The sequence below is a fragment of the Mustela nivalis genome (assembly GCF_964662115.1).
Source record: "Mustela nivalis genome assembly, chromosome: 1".
In the NCBI taxonomy this organism is placed as follows: Eukaryota; Metazoa; Chordata; class Mammalia; order Carnivora; family Mustelidae; genus Mustela; species Mustela nivalis.
In genome coordinates, this window is record NC_139020.1 from 126,659,683 (window position 1) to 126,680,485 (window position 20,803).

The 20,803-nt window shown below is 45.3% G+C and overlaps 1 protein-coding gene across 1 annotated transcript in view; it reads right to left on the reverse strand.

Moving 5' to 3' along the window:
• The window catches only part of BFSP2 (beaded filament structural protein 2), a gene marked incomplete at its 5' end in the record, with an annotated part of 63,982 nt that overhangs the window by 4,953 nt on the left and 38,226 nt on the right, over positions 1-20,803 (reverse strand). The window contains 3 exons of the mRNA XM_082719188.1: positions 5,642-5,773; positions 19,432-19,593; positions 20,627-20,783. Of these exons, the coding sequence (XP_082575314.1) occupies positions 5,642-5,773; positions 19,432-19,593; positions 20,627-20,783 (451 nt within the window). The remainder of the gene's footprint in view (positions 1-5,641; positions 5,774-19,431; positions 19,594-20,626; positions 20,784-20,803) is intronic.

Consider the following 20,803-nt stretch of genomic DNA (forward strand, 5'->3'; position numbering starts at 1 on the left):
CAATCCAATCATCACAGAGTCCTGCCTTTTAGGTATTCTGGAAAGTTTTCACTTCTGTGCCCTCTCTCCCCCAGCCACCAGTGCCCAGGATATACGCTTATCACTGCTCCCCTGGGGTAAGCTTAGTAGCTTGTAACTCATCTCTTGGTCTCTAGTTCCTCCTACCCCTGCATTCTCTACACAGCAACAACTGTGCTTTGTCGAAAGTCCAAATCTGGATTTGTATCTCCCCTTCCTTCTCACCTGGATCATTCCTATTCATCTCCAAGTCCAAGCTTGGGGGTCACCTCCCCCAGGAAGGCTTCCTTCTTCCTTGATAGTCTCTTGCCCTTTCCCCCCACCAGGCGGGGTTAGGGACCCCTCCTCTGGCTTTCCATGGCTGCCCAAGTACATGCATGTCCTTAAACTTGTCATAGTGGGCTGAGCTGCTTAAGGGCATGTTTCCTCTACCAGACAGTGAGCTCTTCAGAGATGAAAGGACATTTCTGTAACTCTCATAGTAAGACAGGGGCGGGCACAGAGTAGGTGTTCATCTGGTGTTGCCCAGGATGACAATACTTGTATTATGGTTACACTTATTGCTCTACCTGTCTCACCATTAGACAGGAAACCTCATTTTCTCATATAGCAAGCCCTGCAGACTGTAGGACTGACCACCAAACATGTTTAAAAAGCTGTGTGCCTCTATCCTTAACATTTTTAATAGTTGTAATCATGGTGCACCTATAATTTAGCATCTGGCTTTTTACATAACACATAAGAACAGATATTTTCTCAAGTTAAGATAAAATATCATTAAAACAACTTTCTGTACTTTGTCTCCTAGGAGATTTTTCATACCTTTTGGATTACTGTGGTTGAAATGGACACTTTTTGGTCATGATGCCATCTTGAATCATGGCTCCTGTTAAGCAGGGGCCATCATATCACCTTATTTAAACCATTTTAATTCCATAAGACATAAGAATATTGAGTCAGATTCCCATCCTGGATACATTTACAGGTGGCAAAAATGTGACTAGTAGAAAAGAAATCTAGATCAGCATCTGGCCTAGGGTTATTATTTTGGTGAGACCTGAAAACCCCTCTATGGCAAAGAAGATGTGGAAATGGCCACCTGCACTTTGAGAATCACTTGTTCCAAACTCTCTGGGTTTTCCCACTTTGCTCATCAGGAAATTCCTTGTAGTGTTTAGTGTTAATGTTGTACCTGTAACACCTGTTGTTTGGAAAGATCTTTCGTGGAATCATGTTTGGATCATTTGTCTAGTTTTTGCTCCATGTTCACAGGTGACTTCTCCGTTTGGCCTGAAGTTTGCTCTGATGACTTAGGACCTATTGCCCAACATATGTTTGTGCAAATGCCTGTCAGAGGTCCTCTGTCTCTTCCATCCCATCCTCAGTGTCTCGGTCCAGCTTCTTCCCACCTAAGTCCCTGACATCCTCGCTTGGTTCTCACAGAGATGCTTGGGCTCGAGCAATGGCAATCAGGCCACTGCTGCCCGTCTCCCCACTCCAGCCCCCACAGTAGCACAGCACTGGCAAGCAAACCCAGGTCAGAGAAGCATACTTATTCCCCAGTTTCTGGAAATTTGAAGGGACTTCTTTGAATTGCTAAGCCCTTCATAAAGTAAAAATAGTGACCTTAAGTGATTTCTGGACTTGAACTCCATTCCTGATTTGAGTTGACGCAACACAGAGCTCAGTAGGCTTTAAGCACCATTACTGGTGTCTGGTTGCCAATACAAAGAGGGCCTTGCTGGCCAAGGGGACAGCCAGTGCTGCCAGCTCACCTGTCTGAGGCTTAGATAAGCTGTGGGGGCCTTGTGTGTGTGCAGGTTGCTCTGACCAAGGATAACAGCTGTGGCTGGATGGACTGAGCTGTGTCTGAAAGCTGTAGGAAGGTGTGCTCCTTATTCTGGCTGTCTGGGCTCCTATCGACTGGAAGGCCCAGTGACCAGAGCTCTGATCTACTCGCTCGCAGGGGACAGAGGCGGCCTGTCCTGGGTCCCAAGCACAGCCAGCATGTCACTACTCCTACATCTTCTGGTTGGGGGTGTGAATTTTCTTCTGATTTGTTCCGATAGTCAGGACGATGGGGTTTGAATGAGGTGATTGGATGATGCCAACCTGGAATTATTATTTCAGTGGTTATAAATAATACTTTTACAATGGTAGGCAGTAATGGATACCAGTTATTGACTGCTCACTCTGTGCCAGGCACTGTGTTAAGGGCTTGACCTGCGTTGTTTCATAAGTCATCATCCCCATGACTTTATGAGGCAAATACTGGTCGGTCCATCGACAGAGCACATTTCCAAAGGCAGGTGCAATCCCTATTTCCATCCCATGTGTTCTTTCTCTAGGTGGCCTTGCCACTGCCTCGTCAGGAGGTGGAGTTTCTTTCCCTTCCTGTGGGATCTGGGATGGCCTTTGACTGCTTAGACCAACAGAGTTCTGTATAAGTGGTGTTCAGGGATTTTTCAGGCCTGGTAAGAGTGGTAAGAGGCCTGGTAGCTTCTGTGCTGATGCTCTGAGGGAAGCTGGATGCCACAGCAGTAGTCTGACTATGAGACTGCCATGATTTGAGGAAGTCACAGCTAGCCACCTGGAGAGGCCCCATGGAGGAAGAAAAAGAGATGCACAGTTGAGGCTCCACATATGTGAGCGGAAACCACCATTCTTGGAAGGGCCGGCCCCAGCAGAGGGCACAGCTGTCTCTGCTGGACTCCACCTAAATTGCAGACTGAATGAACACATTTTTTACTGTTGCCTTAAGCCACTAACATGACAGATACATATGATAACCCAAAGAGATCCTCATTTCGCAAGTGAGAAAACAGAATCTTAGAGGCATCACTCCACTGATAAGTAGAGGAGTCAAGATTCTAGATCCCAGAGTGAGGGCCAATCCCCACAGGCCTGCTGTGGTCTAGAAGTGCAATTGAGCCGGAAGGGCTTGGCTCTCCCACTTGTTACTCGTGTTCACGGGCAAACCCCTGAATCACAGTTTGCTCTTCTGTAAAATGGGTCGTCAGTCACCACACTTCTCAGTGTCTCTATGAGTGTCCGATGAGAGAATGCATGCGAGCACGCTCTCCTTACTATTAGTATCACTTTGAAGAAATGACATTCTGGACCCTCATCAAGGGCTTTGGGGACATGAAACAAATGAGACATGGTCTCTGTCCTCAAGGAGTTGACGTGATGTCGGTGGATGAGCTGATAGAACCACGTGAACCACAGGGCTGTGAAAGCGAGTGGGTGACAGGTAGAGAGGTTACCCCACCTGTGGGAGTCAGGATCTAGGCTTTTCCCTGTGTGTAGTACTTGCGTATCTTCTACCTCACTTGTACCAAGGGTGTGAAGACGGTTAAGGGTGGGCAGAGTTGAGGGGATGGGTCTCCTTGCAGCCATGGGAAGAACATGTCCAAGGGCTCAAGTGTAGGAGACCAACCACCCCAAAGGGTGGTTCTGGGCATTTCCCTTCCTGTGGAAACCGGGCTGGTCTGTAAATGAAGCCCAAGCACTGGGGGTGCTAGAAGGTCTGGAAAAGGAATCTTTCTATTTTACTGCCAGGCAATCCCAGTGGAGGGAGGGACCCTGAAAATGCAAGAAAGGACAGTAGATAGAGAAATGCCCCACATGGGACACCAGGGGAGAGGGGAAATTTACTGAAGGGAGGAGAGAGGGGATAAAACTTCAGAGGTATTTTGGAAACAGAGTTTGGAAACAGAAGACAGAGGATCTCGTGTTTGGGGACCTTAATCCTACCTGCAGAATGGTGTGAGTGACAGCATCTGCTGAGGAACAGAGGTGAGGGCAGGCTGGAGCTTGCTGAGAATGGAGGCTGCTAGGAGCAACCGCTCTGGGGAGCACCGTACCCTCTTCTATGTTCTGTCATTTGGTTGAACCCAGTGTGGTTATGAGCTTCTAGAGGACGGGAACCATTCACTTCATGGTTGTGTCCCTGGGACCTTCCTCATGGAGGGCTCAGCACACAACTGGAGCAAGTATCTGTATGGAATGTGTGCTGAGGGACGGGCTGCCTCCACTCAGGTGCAATTCATCCAGGCTTTTCTGATGATATGGGCTTCAGTGTGTGTCACCAGCGTTTTGCCTGGCACTTTCTGTTATGGAAGAATGGAGTTTTGGCAATCACAAAGACATCTGGGGAATAAATGGCAGCCCCCTTATGCATGTTTAAAGGGACTTGGGGAAAAGGCAGCACCCCTAATATTAGGATCAAGGGTTAGGGCAAGGGAATAAAACGAATGAGCATAAATTCACATAACTCTGAGTAAATAATGCAATTGTCTTTGAGACAATTAAAAAAAAAACTAAAATGGCATTGCTTTGGGCTGTAGTTTCCTGATTTTTCTCACCTCCGATCCTTTTCTCACATCCCCTTGCAGTGACCCCAATTCCATCACAGAATGTGAGGGAGAGCTGTGACAGTGAGATGTGTGTCATGTGCTGTGCTGTGGCAAGACAGCGTCTTCCTGAGCTGACTGGGTATCGTGTGACCTTGTTATCCAGAGGATGATGGACCCAAGGGAATGGGAGACACATGAAAGAGGGGAACTCAGGGTTGATGGAATGATCTTGACTATGGGTAGTGAAAATGTTGTTTCTGAGGGAACCAACTAGAATAAATCCTTGGGCTAACTTAATGGTAGGCTAAGACTGCATTGGGAGGTCGGGCTGCTGGTTTGGTGATGGAATGGATTTGGGTGGCAAGATTGAGATGAGGAGGGTGTATGGGGAGTGGTAGAAGAAAGGAGCACTAGCGATAGTATTGGAACTTCCCCCAAGGCTTGAAGCTGATGAGAGACAGGAGCTCCTTGGGCCTCAGTAGAGTTCAGACCACCTCAGCTGCATAAGAATTACATGAACCATCCCCTCACAAACTGCAGTGTGGACAAAATGCTTGTGGTTCAAATTGGTACACATGGGCCCCCCCACAGGGGCCATCAACGAGGAGCTGTAGGCTTAGTACCCTAATAGAACTTCAGTTCACTCCCAGAAAGCAGAGGGTAAATTGCTGTATTATTAATAATAAATAATGCAAGAGACCTTCCCACAAATCCCAGTGAGTCTGAGGAGCTTCCCAGAAGCAGAGTCTGAGCCAGGGATCTTGGTACATGTAAAGAGTTAAAGGGTTGCTCTCAAGCGAAGGGGAGCAAGGAAAGCAGGATAGGACAGAGGAAGGCGCTAAGCCAGGAGGAAGTCTCAGTTGGAGTCTGGTACCGTCTGATCCCACAGGGAGACTGCGAGGGTGAAGTACAGGGCGAAACCCATTCCACTTGGAAGCCAGTGGGCTGGGCTTTTAAACCCCATGTCAGCCAGTCATTGGCTGAGGGCTAGAGACGGTGGGCCTAACCGCCCAGGCCAGGTGTCTACTGTTTGGCTGAGGCCAGTTCTCTGGAGAAGTGGGACATCTGTGGATGTGAGCGGCCAACACTCTCAGCAGTGGCCTGGTGTGTATTCCGGTGGGGCACTAACAGCCTTCACTATACTGGTTGTGATTCGGTATCGGCTGATCCTCAAGACTCTTGTGAACTCTAACCCAGATGACCACAGTGCAGTTGAGAGTAAAAATTGATGTAAGAAATGCCAGGGCTCTTCCCAGCCCACTCACCAGGGCCCGCAGGGATTCTGTCTCCGCCTGGAGGCTCTGGACCTGGCACGAAGTGTTGTGCAGCTCCAGCCTGAGGGCAGCGGCCAGCTTCTCTTCCTGGGTCTGTGCCATGCGGGCCATCTCTGCCTGTTGCTGGGAAGGGGCAGGTCTCCGCGTGAGCAGGGGTGCGTGGACAGCCCAAAGCCCGCTTTCCCTCCTGCACTTCCCAGGACCCACTCCACAGCCTCTAACTCAAATAGCTGGCTGACTGAAAAATCCCTCTTTTTCCACGGGCACCCTTCCTCCTGATTTGCATACAAGCATTTATTGAATTTGAACATATAGTGATGCAAGTAGAATAAAATTCAAAATCTTTTTCTGGAGGATTTATGGGAGAAAGTCTCCTTTTGTCCCTGTGCCTTAATTACCTAGTTCTCCTCCTTCCAGTTTCTTATACCTCTTTCCAGAAATTACACACACACACACACACACACACACACACACGTGCACGCGCACATATATGATATCTATATCTATCTGTTATATTCTTTCTTTCTTAAAGAGAGCGAATGAAGAGAGAGAGCACAAAAGGGGGTGGTCAGAGGGAGAAGAAGACTCCCCCGATGAGCAGGAAGCCTGATGCAGGACTCGATCCTGAGACTCCAGACCTGAGCTGAAGACAATCGCTTAGCCAACTGAGCCACCCAGGCACCCCCCCACCCGCCAAATATTTCATACATTTATAAGTAAATATATATAATTATCCTCTACTTGCTTTGGTACTTCATATATCCTAGAAAATATTCTCTACCAGTGTATATGAATTAATTACATTCTTTTTAATGGCTCCAGAGTATTGCCTTGTTTGGAAGTACAGAATTATCTAGAAGCCCTGCACTGAGGAGCACTTAGATTGTTTCCAGTCTTTGCCTGTTACAATGGTGTAAAGAATTACCTACAACCCTCATTTTCCACACGTGGGAGTATCTCTGTGGGGTAAATCCCTGCAGCGGGACTGCTGAGTCAAAGGGTATGCAACTGTCATTTTGATGGATGTTGACAAATTGCCTTTCAGAGAACTCCCAACCGCCCCCCCCCCCCAATACTGTCAGGCAGTGCCAGTTGCCTCACACCTTCTTCAAATGTGGAACTATCCAACTTGATCTGATAGTCCCTGTTTCCTTGTAAAAACCAGTCTGGCCACAGTTGTGAACACAAGGGGAAGGTCTGTGTTTTGCGGTTTCTCCCTCAGCAAGGACATAGTCTGATTCTTTCCCATACTTTCGGGGGAATAGGTCATTCTTTCTCTCTCTGCTGGAGAAAGGGGAAAAACTAGAGATCACTTTCGTTCATCTTTGGTACAGCCTGACACACGTCTCTAAGTCAGTGATATGGGAGAAAAAAACCTGTTCTGGATTGATCATTTTTACTACATATGAATACTTATTTACAGGGTTATGCAACAATAGTCCAGTCAAACTGACTGACTAAGAAAACTGGGGTCAAAGGGCTCATCCCAGGTGTAGTTCTTCCTGTGTGAGGGCTAGACAGAGCTTAACAAAAACATCCATTAAAGGTCTGGGATCAGCGATAGGTGAATGGAAGCTGTGGGCCCAGCTCGGACCAGTCAGCCCATGGCTGTGTGTCCATGGACCATCATTCAGCCTCTCTGAGCCCTAGTCCCTCCCTACAGAATGCAAATGACAATGAGAGGAGACACTATGACACTTCCAACAGGTTATAAGTATGGAAATTTGTAGAACCTTAAAGGCATGCAAATAGTGACTGCATATACTTTTCTAGATGTAAAAACTAGTATCAGCCAAAAACGAGTTTGTAGCTGCTCTAGGTTGGGTACTTACTGCTAATGATAACGAACAGGCGCACTAAGCACTTATTCTGGGCCAAGCACTCCATTAACCGCTTAAGTCCATTATTTCAGCTGATCTTCATGACTCTATGAAGCAAGTGTCATTGTTATTCCTATTTTACATGAGGAAACTGAGGCAGAGAGAGACTGAGTTATTTTCTCAAGATCGAATGGTCTGTGAGATGCTGCGGCCCATGCCAGAGCTGTACTCTCAACCAATTTTGAAAGCCACTGCTTCCACCAATTCATCAAGAGCCCCAAGAGTGGGGGCACCTGGGTGGCTCAGGCGTTAAGCATCTGCCTCCCGGTCAGGTCATGATCCCAGCATCCTGGGATTGAGTCCCGCATTGGGTTTCTTGCTCAGTGGGAAAACTGCTTTTCCTTCTCCCACTTTCCCTGCTTGCATTCCCTCTCTTGCTGTCTCTCTCTTCATCAAATAAATGAATAAAATCTTGGGGCGCCTGGGTGGCTCAGTGGGTTAAGCCTCTGCCTTCAGCTCAGGTCATGATCTCAGGGTCCTGGGATCGAGCCCCACATTGGGCTCCCTGCTCAGAGGGGAGCCTGCTTCCCACCCACCCCCCCCCGCCTCTCTGCCTACTTGTGATCTCTCTCTCTGTATCAAATAAATAAATAAATAAAATCTTTAAAAAAAATAATAAAAAAATAATAAAATCTTAAAGAAAAAAAGAGCCTCCAAAGCAGAGCGATCTTCCCCTAAGTGAAAGTGGACCCCTCTAAAACATCCTCATGGTCTGTCAAGTCCTGCTGTGATGGGTCACCCCATTTCTCTCCCTGTCTTTGGGGTTGGGACTTGGCCAGGTGGGCTGTGTGGGTGGGCGGGCGGGGTTCCGGCAGACAGATGCAGCTGGAAGGTGCAGGTGGATAGAACGGCCAGGAGCAGCTGACAGCCGGCAGCTGGGGCCCATGCCTGACAGCTCACGAGAGCCGAGGGTTAAATTTTCAGGAAGTCTGTAAGCTGCTTGGTAAATACAGCCATCATTAAAAATTAAATTATATCCACTTACAATTAATATATATTAAATGGTAATACTCCAAACACATCACTTGCTAATTTATTTACATTTTATCATTATCTGTGCTGTATCAAAGTTATTTATATCGATGGTACCTGTGGGGTAGGCATAACATTTAATGGTGAGCTTCTGAGCATCTCTTCCAAACTCTGTGCTTATTTACATCGTTAGGAGTTTGAAATTAGCTGTGATGAGTTTTTTTTACCTCATGGAAATTGGCAAACACTACAAATCAGGGTTTGAATTGTTTTGCTGACTGTCTAGACTTAAGAAAGGGATGCAGAAAATGTTAATAATGCAGATTAAACTTAAAATGTCTATAGCTGTCACATTATGAATAGCAAAAAAATTAGAGGTAATAGCTTTCCAATATTTATAAACTATTACTGATTTGCAAAGAAATAACTAATGTCATTGATGAAAGGACTCATTAAGGTCAATGGAAATAGCAACCAAAATTCATATTGGACCTATTCTCATTTATCATTGATGTGAGTGACTTTTTGCTTAATCGGATATTAATAATTGAGCATATTTTGTAATCTGATTTTGGATATTGTCGATGACAGAATTATAAAAACAGTTGGCAGATTTTGCAAGAGATAGCTAGTCAGTCACACTGAAGGTATAGGTGCAAATGGAGAAGCAAAGTATGTGTTTTATTCTAAAATTTAGGTTATCTCTAAAATTATATAAAGAACACATCATCAGAAACTTCTATCTTACCTTGATATGATATTGTGAATCTGACTGGCACATAAACACAAATGCTTACATTTGTCCTTGGAGAGTAGATATGAAACATTACCAGCATACCCTGGGTCAGAAGCGGGCATGAGTGGAAGTCAAGTCTCATTGAAGGCAAATTTCAAAGCTTAGGTAGGTGGGTCCGGGGTAAATCTGCTGGTCAAGGCCATCACCACAGTCCTGCAGGTGATCTGCCCTCTTCTCAACCCAGACAATGAGGGGTCTGTATTCAGAGGTATGTGCTGATCTTGGGGGGAGTGGGATGATTGCTGGATTGCTCGATTGGAGTGTTTCCCAAACATTCAACAAGTAGCATGGTTTTTCACATATCTGAATACTGACTCAATTTTTATTTAAATTGATTCATGTTTCATTTGTAAATAAATGTGTTTAAAATGGAAGCTGTAGGTAAGATCTCAAATTTTATGTGCATCAGGATGATCTAGAGAACTTAAGAAAATGCAAGTTCTGATTCGGGAGAGCTGAGTGGGCCCAGGAATCTGCATTTAAAACTCCCATGTGATGCCTGGTCCATGGGAACAAAGTTCTAGATTGCTAAGGAAACAGATAAAACTGTAAAACTGTTGGTCATAGACAAAAAAATAGCTGAAAAATTAATGACATTAAAATAAATCAATATTATTTTATTTGAGCAAATGTTGCCCACCACACAGCTGAGTCCCAAAGCCTGCTTTCTCTTTATTGAAAGGTGAGATGGATGAGTATAAGAGTAGTGTTGATGACCTACCAGCACCCAATGAAAACTTTCTTATACAGTTTAATTAACATTGAAAGAGAAAAAAATGAATTTGATCACTATGGGATTCAGTGTCATTTTATATCATGCCCAATACCTTCTCAAATCAGCTTATGAATGGTGCTTGCCCTCCATCTGGAGACAGTCTGCTGCTTTAACTCACCTAAAAGTATTACTTGTCCTTCTCCAATGGCTTTTTAGAGTTATGCTTTCTTTTTTTTTTTTTTTTTTTTTTTTTTTTTTTAAGATTTTATTTATTTGACAGAGAGAAATCACAAGTAGACGGAGAGGCAGGCAGAGAGAGAGGGAAGTGGGCTCCCCACTGAGCAGAGAGCCCGATATGGGACTCGATCCCAGGACCCTGAGATCATGACCTGAGCTGAAGGCAGCGGCTTAACCCACTGAGCCACCCAGGCGTCCCTAGAGTTATGCTTTCTGATTAATCATTACTTCTGTTTCCACTTCCACCCAATGCCTTCAAGATTTCTCCTCGCAGACCAAATAGCAGGTATGCCATTCTAGACCTGAGTCTAGGAAGGTAGGACTGTATTTTGTTGCTGAGTGCAGTTGCTAAGATGTGTAATGAGATTAAAATATGCTGGTCCCCAGACTTTCAAACCCGCTTGAAATCTTGGCTTTGTTGTGCAGGGGGCCAGCCTGCGCCTTTGCACTCCATCTATATTTCTGGGACAGGAGAGCACATAGACACTTGGAAACATGGTAAAAAATTGCAAATTAAAAAAATTTAAATTATGGGACGCCTGGGTGGCTCAGTTGGTTAAGCAGCTGCCTTCGGCTCAGGTCATGATCCCAGCGTCCTGGGATCGAGTCCCATATCGGGCTCCTTGCTCTGCAGGGAGCCTGCTTCTCCGTCTGACTCTGCCTTCCACTCTGTCTGCCTGTGCTCGCTCTCACTCACTCTCTCTGACAAATAAATAAAATCTTTAAAAAAATATATTTAAAAAAATTTTTAAATTAAATGTACACGTTAGTACACATGAAAGTGGATGGGAGAGAAGAAGGACAGTATGCTTGGGAGTCGGGCAGAAGGAAATATTTGAGAGTCTCCACGTGGAGCGGGGAAAAGGGCCATCTCCAAACCCACCCCTCTGCTACGTAGGTGTGTTCCTAGCAGAACATGTATCCAAGATGGGTGCAGAGAGGTTGAACTGTGTCCTCTGCCTTTCTCCAGCAGTTGCTGTGTGGATTTCAGCCAGTGGTTTGAGCTCTCTCTTTTTGCAGCCCGTGAACAAGAGCTTTACAAGAGCCTTGCTCTGCTGCTGAGTATAGCTGACCGCCTTGCTCTGCAGCCTCTTGGACCTCATGGGATCACACTAACCTTATGATGTTCGCTCTCATGGAGAAAGGCAAAGCAACGAATTCCTCGCAGAGACAGGCATTCACCATCTTATATCAAGGAGGAATCTTATCCCGTGGGGAGGGCACAGAATCATGGTTTGGGAAGATCATGACAAAAGTCTGGCATAACCTTCTGGACCTTCAAGACAAAGGCCTCTCAACCTCACATTCCACAAGACAATGCATCAAGACTCCCCCGCACTCCATGTGATCTGCCCAGGCCAACCTAGCAGTCCAGAGTGATGGTTCTAGAGGCAGAACGTGTGGTCTGAATCTCAGTTTCACCACTCTGGAGCCGTGTATTCTCGGGGAAGTGACTAACCTCTCTGTGCTTTAGTTCCTTCCTCTGTGAAACAAAGAAGATCAAAATACCTAAGTCTGTGGGAAGATGAAATGACGGCCTATCAGGCGCTTAGGGCTTGGTCTGGGCACTTGGTACAGGCTTACTAAATACTCTGCTGACTCTGCTTGCAAGCATGTGGTATTCTGCCTTGTAGAATGGTCTTTCTATCTGTTGCCTGCCACCTGCCCTCAGCCAACCTTGCACTAGATTGTAGTAAGCTTGTTTGCAAGGACAACTTCTTACTGATGCCTCTGTCTGCACTGGGGACCTAACATGGTGTTTCACACCTTGGGCACTCCCAGTACATTTACTAAAGGTCTACAGTGTGTCCTAGGCACATGCGAGGGACTGTAGAAAGGGAGGGTCCCCCATCAATGGAACGAAATCACACCTCCTTTTAATTAGGAGGATTAGCTTATCAGTATTATAATGACCATGGGAATTATATAAATGTTACTTAGCTAAGGATAGTTTTAGACAAGCAGCATCCACAACCCTGACCTACTCCAGCCAGTCGTAGGCTGAAGGCCAGATGCCATCCAGTCTTCACCTGAGACAGGAACTCTCCTTAGCAGGAGGGCTGGCCTGGCTAGGCTAAGCCAAGTGTCTCCTTGAATTGTTTGACACAGGAATTGCCTGGCTATTGAAGCTACTCATGAAAGGCTATGGGACCGATTCCCAACCTCAGTGGGGAAGCTGCCCAAGGACACAGCAAGGGACACCCGGCTTTGCAGACTTGCTGCCCCTCGGTCATAAGGAAGGGTACCCCACTGATGAAGGCAGCAGGAGAGGCTCAGCGGTGAGTGGAATTCCAAAGAGAAAAATGTGTTTTTCTTCTTAAAGTAATTATTGGAGAAGTTTAATGATAGCATTTTTCTTCTGGTTCATGGAGGTCATTCCATCCCAAAGAAGAGTCTCCTCTGCTCTGTCTCTTCTCAAAGACCAGTAAGCGTTGAATGCAAATACTACTACTTTAATTTCTCCAAGGATTTGGGTTATTTTATATTTGCAAGTCTCTTATTTTAGAAGTAAGGTCCCTACCCTTTTCATGGGAAAGAGTTACCATTGAGAAATACCTAAGATAGCTTTGAGACTGAAGAACTGGGTGGCCAGGGACGGGCCAGGGACTTTGTGCCCACAGCCCCATGTACAGGGCCTGGCGCCTGCTTGTTTTTGGCATTTGTCAAATATTCGCTTGGCAAATGGAGTCTGCATGAGTGAGTGAGTAAAGATTTCTTGGTAGCATGTGGAGGTTACAGTGTTGGGTGATCCCCAATATAGACCATCACTCAAATATTGGTTGTCGACCAGTTGTGGGGTTGGAGAAACAACATGGAAGCTGAGGGTCTGGGTGTGGCCTCTATTATACTCATGTTGTACTGGGTAAAAAACAGGTGAAAGATAGGCAGGGCTTACCTCAATGAGACAGTCTCTTTAGTTTCCCTTTTAACTACTACTGATTCCCCTAATTTTGTCTCCCAGCTCTGACCAGCTTGGCTATGCTCCTGTAACACACAGTGATGGGAACCAAAGCCCGGCCTCCTAGCTCCTATAGCAACCCTGCCCTACTGACTAACAGTATCTTTTGAAAGCCACCTGGAACTACCATAACTTAAATAGAAAGACAATTGATCAGCTGGGGACATACGTACAACTTACTGCAGGGAGAGGACTAATTTCTCTAGTGTACAAAGAGTCACTACAAACCAGTAATAAAAAGTCCAAGACCTAATAAAAATGGGCAAGGGATATGATCCGATAGTATAAATAAGAGAAATATGGCCGGAATTCAGCATGTAAAAAAGATGTTCCACTTTCCTTATAATATGGGAAATGCAAAATAAAACTGCACTGAAAAACTGTGTTTTATCTCTACTATTGACAAGGATCACAGGGTATGAGAACTCACAGTATTGGTGAGGATATGGGAAAATGGGCACTGTCAAACACTTCTGATGGGAAAGTAAATTGTTACAACCTTCATTGAGAGTAAATTGACAATATTTATCAAAATTGCTAGTGTGCATAATTTTTGACCCAGAAATTCCACATTTAGGAATTTATCCAGCAGATATTTTGCTATATTGGGAAGTGGGGGACATATGCAGTTAGTGACTAGTCTAATGTATAAAAGCAAAAGATTGGAAGCTCCCTAAATATCGATCAGCAGGGCATTAAATAAGTCCTGGAATACCCATTGCTAGAACAGTTTTTTCTGTCGAGGGCCAGATAGTGAATATTTTAGGCCTAGCAGACCATATGGCCTCCACTGCCACTATTCCGCTCTGCTGGTGTATGCAAATGCAGCCATAGACAATATGTAAGTGAATGAGCATAGCTGTGTTCGTTCCAATAAAACTTACTTGCAAAAAAACAGGCAGAGGCTAAGATTTTGCTTGTGGGCTATAATTTGCTGCCCACTGTGGTTTAATATTATGCATCTAAAAAGCAGTATGTTCTGTATACTACTATTTGTGTAATGAGAGAGAGAGAGAGAGAATTTACACATATTTCCTCGCATGTGCATAAAGTATCTCTGAAAAGACTCATAGTAAAAGGATAACCTTGATCAACCCTGTAGAAAAGAACTGAGGGTGGCTGGGACCTGGGTTGGATGTCATTTTTCATTGTATGTCATTTTGTACATTTTGACCTTTGAAACAAGTGAGGGTATTACAGATTAATAATGCTTACATAAAATCCAAGCAAATAAAAAATGAAATGAAAGTGGGCTGGGGCCCTTTGCCAAGGTCTCCCTGTGACATAGTAGGAGGTGTAGAAAGGCTAGATGACTCCCTTCGGTGCTTGCAGTAAGCATGCCGGAATAGACCATGGCTTATTTCACTGAAGAGAAATCAGGGATTATCGCTGACTCATGAACGCACAGGGACCCCCTAGATTATAGATGCTGTTAGGGGTTCTGCTCTTTCTATTCTCCTTGAAAGGAACTCTCCCTGTTGGCTCTTATGGGGATATCACACCAGGCCATCTTGTCATCTAGAGCCATTGACCTCTGTTGACTAGCAGAAACCCATTCCATACAATTTCATATATTCTATTCACACTTCCTGGTACAAGCAAGCAAAGAGTGGGTGTTGCTATGACAGCCTATATAATTATTGTTTGTGAATGTGGATGATATGGAGACATGTTATCCAAGGTTAGGAGTCTGCTCATGGATAGATCTAGACCTGCGTTGTCCAATATGGTAGCCACTAGCCACACATAGCTATTTAAATAAAGATTAGTAAACATTAAATAAAATTAAGAACTCAGTTTCTCAGTTGGATCAGACACCTTCCCAGTGCTCAAGAGCACATGTGGCCAGTGGCTGTCATACTGAGTAACTGCGCAGACCCATGACAGTCCCATCCTCACAGATATTGCTATTAGAGGGCACTGCTCTATTCAGTGGCTAATGTCTCATCCAGCTCTAAGACTATCAATAACCAGAAACCTCACGATTCATCTCCATTTGTTCACCTCTCTTCATTCTTAACTGTCTCCATGATGTGTCATTGAGGCTGTTTAAGACATGGTCATTATAGCAACCATAAAGTTCCTGACCACAAATGCCTTGAACAGGTCCCAGGCAAGCGCAGACCACTGTCGGAAGAGATAGGATGAGCGCATTTGCTGTGAGGTTCCTGGCCCCTGGGGCTATTGAAAGGAAGCTGAGTTCTCTTTTGTTGGCACTTCCTACCCCACCACACGAGCTGATGCTGGCAATTGAATAAGCCTTTGGTTATTGTATACTCCCTCCCACTGCAGTGAGTAAGGGACAGAGATGAGGCTTCCAGGAGTGATGGTGTAGAGCCCTTCCCTGGGAGGAAGATCCCAGGGAGGAGATTAAGAACGCAAGTTGCCTGCTACAGAATGGAAGCATCTTAACATAGGCATGCTAAGAAAAAGCTGAATGATAGAGGTTCTTCCATATTCCCCCAGGCGGCCTGTTTAGGGTCTGTGGAGAATGTATTCCATGGGTAGCCAGGAGGTCTGGAGGGTGGGATGGCATGTTGTCTATGGTTCCCCAAGCATCCCCAAATACCCAGGGCTTGGTAACCACAACAAGCAAACAAGGGAGAGCCGACTTGGAAGACCCTCCAGAAATTCTCTGGACCAAACTGACCCTCTTTCAAACATGGAGTTACAGAACTTGAGAAGCTCTGAAAGCTGGACCACCAAAGTTCCTGACATTCATGACCGAGGCTGGAGAGAACCTCGCCCAAACCTCTTTATAAGCTTTTTTTTTTTTTTTTTTAAAGATTTTATTTATTTATTTGACAGAGAGAGAAATCACAAGTAGGCAGAGAGTCAGGCAGAGAGAGAGAGAGAGAAGCAGGCTCCCGCTGAGCAAAGAGCCCGATGCGGGGCTCGATCCCAGGACACCGAGATCATGACCTGAGCCGAAGGCAGCGGCTTAATCCACTGAGCCACCCAGGCGCCCCTCTTTATAAGCTTTTAATGACTTAAAAATAAGAAGAGTTAGCAGATAACTTGGGAGCAGATGCTGATGGCATCCACCTTTATCCCTCAGGAACCTTTATTCCAGAACATGTGGTTCTCCCTACCCTTCTCTTCCACTGCCAGATTTTACCCTTCTTTGGCTGGGAGAACCTTCTCTGAAGTCTTTGAAAGGTCACACTGCTAGCAGACCGCAGATGTCTGATGGGGATGGTATTACTACCCCAGCTTCCTCGCCTTTCCCCTCTTCAATTCTGTACTGTTATCCAGAAACCCTGTGGGTGTAGAGTCCGGTCTCCCCCAGTGGGTGCTGGTTGGATAATGAGTTCTTTGTTGGTTCCCTTCTCTGCTTCTTCCCTACTGGTATTTTGGTTCACTCCCTCCCCCAGCTTCCAGATAAACCATTTCCTCTTTAATATTTGTCTCAGACAAGGTCAGTTTCTGGGGAAACCTAAACAAAGACATAAATTAATCATGTCAATTAATTTTCAGCCTCCGCAACCTGAAAGGTAATTAAATACATGTCTGTATGCTCTCTGCAAAAGGTTTGAAAGCAGTGTGTGCTAAACCATTTTACATTAATGCTTCGCTGCCAAGAAACAGACAAGAGGTGTTCAGGATGGGCAAATGTCAGCCCCTAAGGGCATGACAGCAACTGACAAAACTATTTATTGGAGGGCTTCTGGCTGTCAGTTCTGATCTCTGTTGATGATCGGAGGAATTCACTCATCTGCAAATATTTTCTGAGCTCTGTCTTTCTGTAAGAGGCCCCAGCAGCATTAGTCAAATGAAAACAAGTACTGTCTGTTTTCTCTGAGATATAGCTTTCAGATTACTCTATTAAAAAAACACTAATGAATCTGTTCAGAATTAATATTTGAATTACTGTTGGGCTGGTGATGATTCTCAAGAGGGTGCAGGGTGAGTAATAATGGCCAGGATTTTTTTCTTTTTCACACTACGTAGATTTTTTTCTGTTATTTATAATGCCCCCCCACCGCCCACTTCCCCAAAGAAATAATCACTGCAATGTGGGGTATGCCCCAGAAGTGTTGAGACAAAAGCAAGGCTGCAAACTGCTGGGCCACTTTGGAAACAGAACGGAGGAGGAACGACTACCCAATGTGGGGAAAAGGTGCCTGACCCGAGAGCCAGGAGGGCTGAGCGACAGTGCTGCCAGCCAGCTATGTGACTTCAGGACATCAGCTGCCCTCCCTGGATCTGGATCCTCACCTCTGAAGTGAGGAAAGGGGATGCTGTGGTGTCTCAGGTCATGAATTATGAATATTCACGAGTCTCCTAAAAAAGAAGCAATGGACCCACATCAAATCTATGGTTTGGTTTCATTTTTCCCTTTGTGTGGTTCCCCCTCTCACCTGGTTGGGGTGGGAGACAGCTTGTTGTGCAGTTGGTAGGCACTATTTGCCATAGCAAGAATTTGTAGAGACCTGGCCCAAAGAATTAAGGTCAGAAAGAAAAGGGGTTGTTGAAAAGGGATCTGGGTAGAGAAACGGGGAGTAAAGATGTTTTTGAGGCTGGAGAACATTGGGGGATCCAGAATTGGTGAAGACCATGCTGGGAAGGTTCCTGTTGATACTGAGCGGGGGCAGGGGGCTGAAGGGACATGGGAGAACAAAGAACAGAAAAGGTCTTCCTTGGGGTTTTTTCTGGTAGCTTTTATAAACTCTGGTGGCTCTCAAACCTGGCTGTATATTAGAATCATCCAGAGAGCTTTGGCCTGGGCATGAGCATTCTTGACAATGTTCGGGAATAATTCTGCTGTGCAGATGGGCTTGAGACCCACTGAACAGTAACCCAGAGCATAGAAGCTGCCCGCATGCCTTCTCTCAAAAAAAAATTAGCTACTTTATTTTTCATACTTTCTCTACACTTTCCTTCCTCTTCTGTTCTTCTGGTCCTGTGCCTCAGAATCCCCACGTCACACAGGGGTGGGAGACGGAGAAGGGAAGAACAAACCCTGGGCATTCTGTGTCCTGGTTAATTCCTTCATTATTTATGAGGTTTAATAAAAAGATGTTTCCCTCCATGAATATAACTCATACTGCTTAAAGAACACTTGAAAAAATATTATGCTCAAAAGCAAGAAAGAAAAAACCTCTCGACATGTCAAATAGGTCCCTCCCTCAAAGACAACCACTGCTAACACCAATTCATTTTAGTGTTTTCTTTTACATTTTTGCTTGATGCCTCATTTCTTTGTTTGAATGCGTTCTACTGTGTCTACCAGGGGTTGGCCAACTGCAGCCTGCAGGCAAATCCAGCCTAACTCTTGTTTCTATAAATAAAGTTTTATTGCAACACAGTCATGCTCATGTGTTACCTTTGTCTTTTCAATTGTTGTAATAGACTGAATTGTTGTAGTAGACTTTCACGCCCAGGAAGTTGCATATTTATTTTTTGGTGCTTGACAAAGTTTATTGGTTCCTGGTATATACCTTTCTGTACTCTCTTATTTTCCCCCATTTGACCTTATTATGTGAGCATTTCCCATGTTGTTATAAATGCTTCATAAATATTTCTAATAATTACCTGGTGTTTCATTGTCTGGAAAGGTGGTAGCTTAGCCTTACTCTTACTATTAAATATTCATGTGCTTTTCTCCCAATTTTTTTCATTCGTATAATGAATGTTTCAGTGAATACATTTAGATATAAACTTTGTATTTTCAATTCTTTCTTTAGGACAGTCTCTAGATTATTCAACTGGTAGGCAGGGGCATTTCAAGATTCTCAATGCGTATCATCAATTTCCTTACTCAAACAGGTCATACTAGTTTACTCTCCTCAGTAATATAGGGAAGAACCTACTTCATCACACACTTGTCCCCATCACATCAAATATTACCATTTTAGGGGCGCCTGGGTGGCTCAGTGGGTTAAAGCCTCTGTCTTCCACTCGGGTCATGATCTCAGGGTCCTGGGATCGAGTCCCGCATCAGGCTCTCTGCTTGGTGGGAAGCCTGCTTCTCCCTCTCTCTCTCTGCCTGCCTCTCTGCCTACTGGTGATCTGTCTGTCAAATAAATAAATAAAATCTTAAAAAAAAATATTACCATTTTAAACATATTATGCCTTTAGACAGGGAAACAAAATGTTATTTTAAATTGTATTTATCTTATGTCTAATGAGATTGAAACTGTTGCATTTCTCCTTTCCTATGTTGACTGCCTTTCACATTTGCTTGGCCTCCTTCTGCACAGGGAAGAGGTCCTGCCTCACCTTGGCTTGGAGCAAGGCTCCTGCTTCTGCCCGGTTCTTTTCGACATCTTTCTCCCAGTGGATCCTGATGGTCTCGAGGATGTCGTCCAGACCAGTGCCGATGGCAACACCCATCTGTTCCAGCTCAGACCCTGCCAGCTGTTTGTACAGCACTTTCACATCCTGCAAAAGACAATATACTCTCCAGGTGAGTTCCAGAGGACAAGGAGAGCACACAGAGTTTTTGCCAGCAGAAGCCCAGGTCTGTGCGCACTCCTGGTGCTTCTCATTCTGCTCCTGCCAAACATGAGGCTTCCCAGAGCCTGGTAAAATCCCCGACCCTCTTGCCAGCACGCATGCCATGGTCTTTTGCAAGCAGAAGGCATTTCTTAGGCTGGTGTTTGCAAGCCTGGGCCCACTTAAAGCAAATACCAAATGCATAAATAGCAAAATAATTCAGAGGAAGCAACAACAGCAAGATGAAATGTCTGAATTTTGCTAAGTCAGAGTAGGCTGGGAGAGATTTAGAGGTCACTAAAGGGTGGCAAACGACTGAGCTAGGAGCAGGGGGACATGGACTTAGGGCTTCTGGTGAGCCTAAGGTCAGACAAAGGAAGGATCTTCTCAAGTAAGCACAGTTAAGTGGGTTTTGACTTTTTCAGCTGAAAGCACATTCGATGTCTGTTCAGACAGTGACATGAATGAGGTGGAACAGGGTTGGGGCTGTTCTGCAGGACCGAATCATGATTGGGAGGTCGCATTGTCCGGTTGAGTCCTGTCACTCCATGAGCTGACCTAATTTCATGAACGAGTGTGTGCAAACCACAGCCTGGATCTACCATCAAAGTTATTTTGTTCGCTCCATGCAGTGTTAAAACCAACCAACCAACCAACCAACAAAAAAGGCCCCCGAGTATGAAGCCTTGAGTTAGGGGATGCCTTCTTTGGCTTGACACAGCTCCCTCACTCTCCCCTGTGGACCTGCCTCTCCTTCATTTGTGTTCCAGCCTGGGCCTGAGCCATCTGAATTGGAGACTCCCAGCATCACCTTACCCACTACAAGGAGTCGGATGCATTTTACTCGTGTTTTGCCCACAGCCCTGGGCAAGCGAGGCGGAGAGGCCGACAGCAGCTACTGTCACTGACTGCGAGCTCACCAGACAGCTGCGTGCCTCTGGGCTGCGGCCAAGCCAGTGTCGCCCCGGCCCCCACCTACCTCTTCGTAGCTCCTTGACAGAAAGCCAAGTTCTTCTTTCAGGCTTTCTATTTGACTCTCCAGATCCATTTTTGTCAAATTAGCTTCATCAATGACTTTATACAGCGAGTTAATTTCCTCTTCCGCTGCCTTTCGAAATGGCTGCTCATTTTCATATCTGCAGATCAAGGAGCTTAA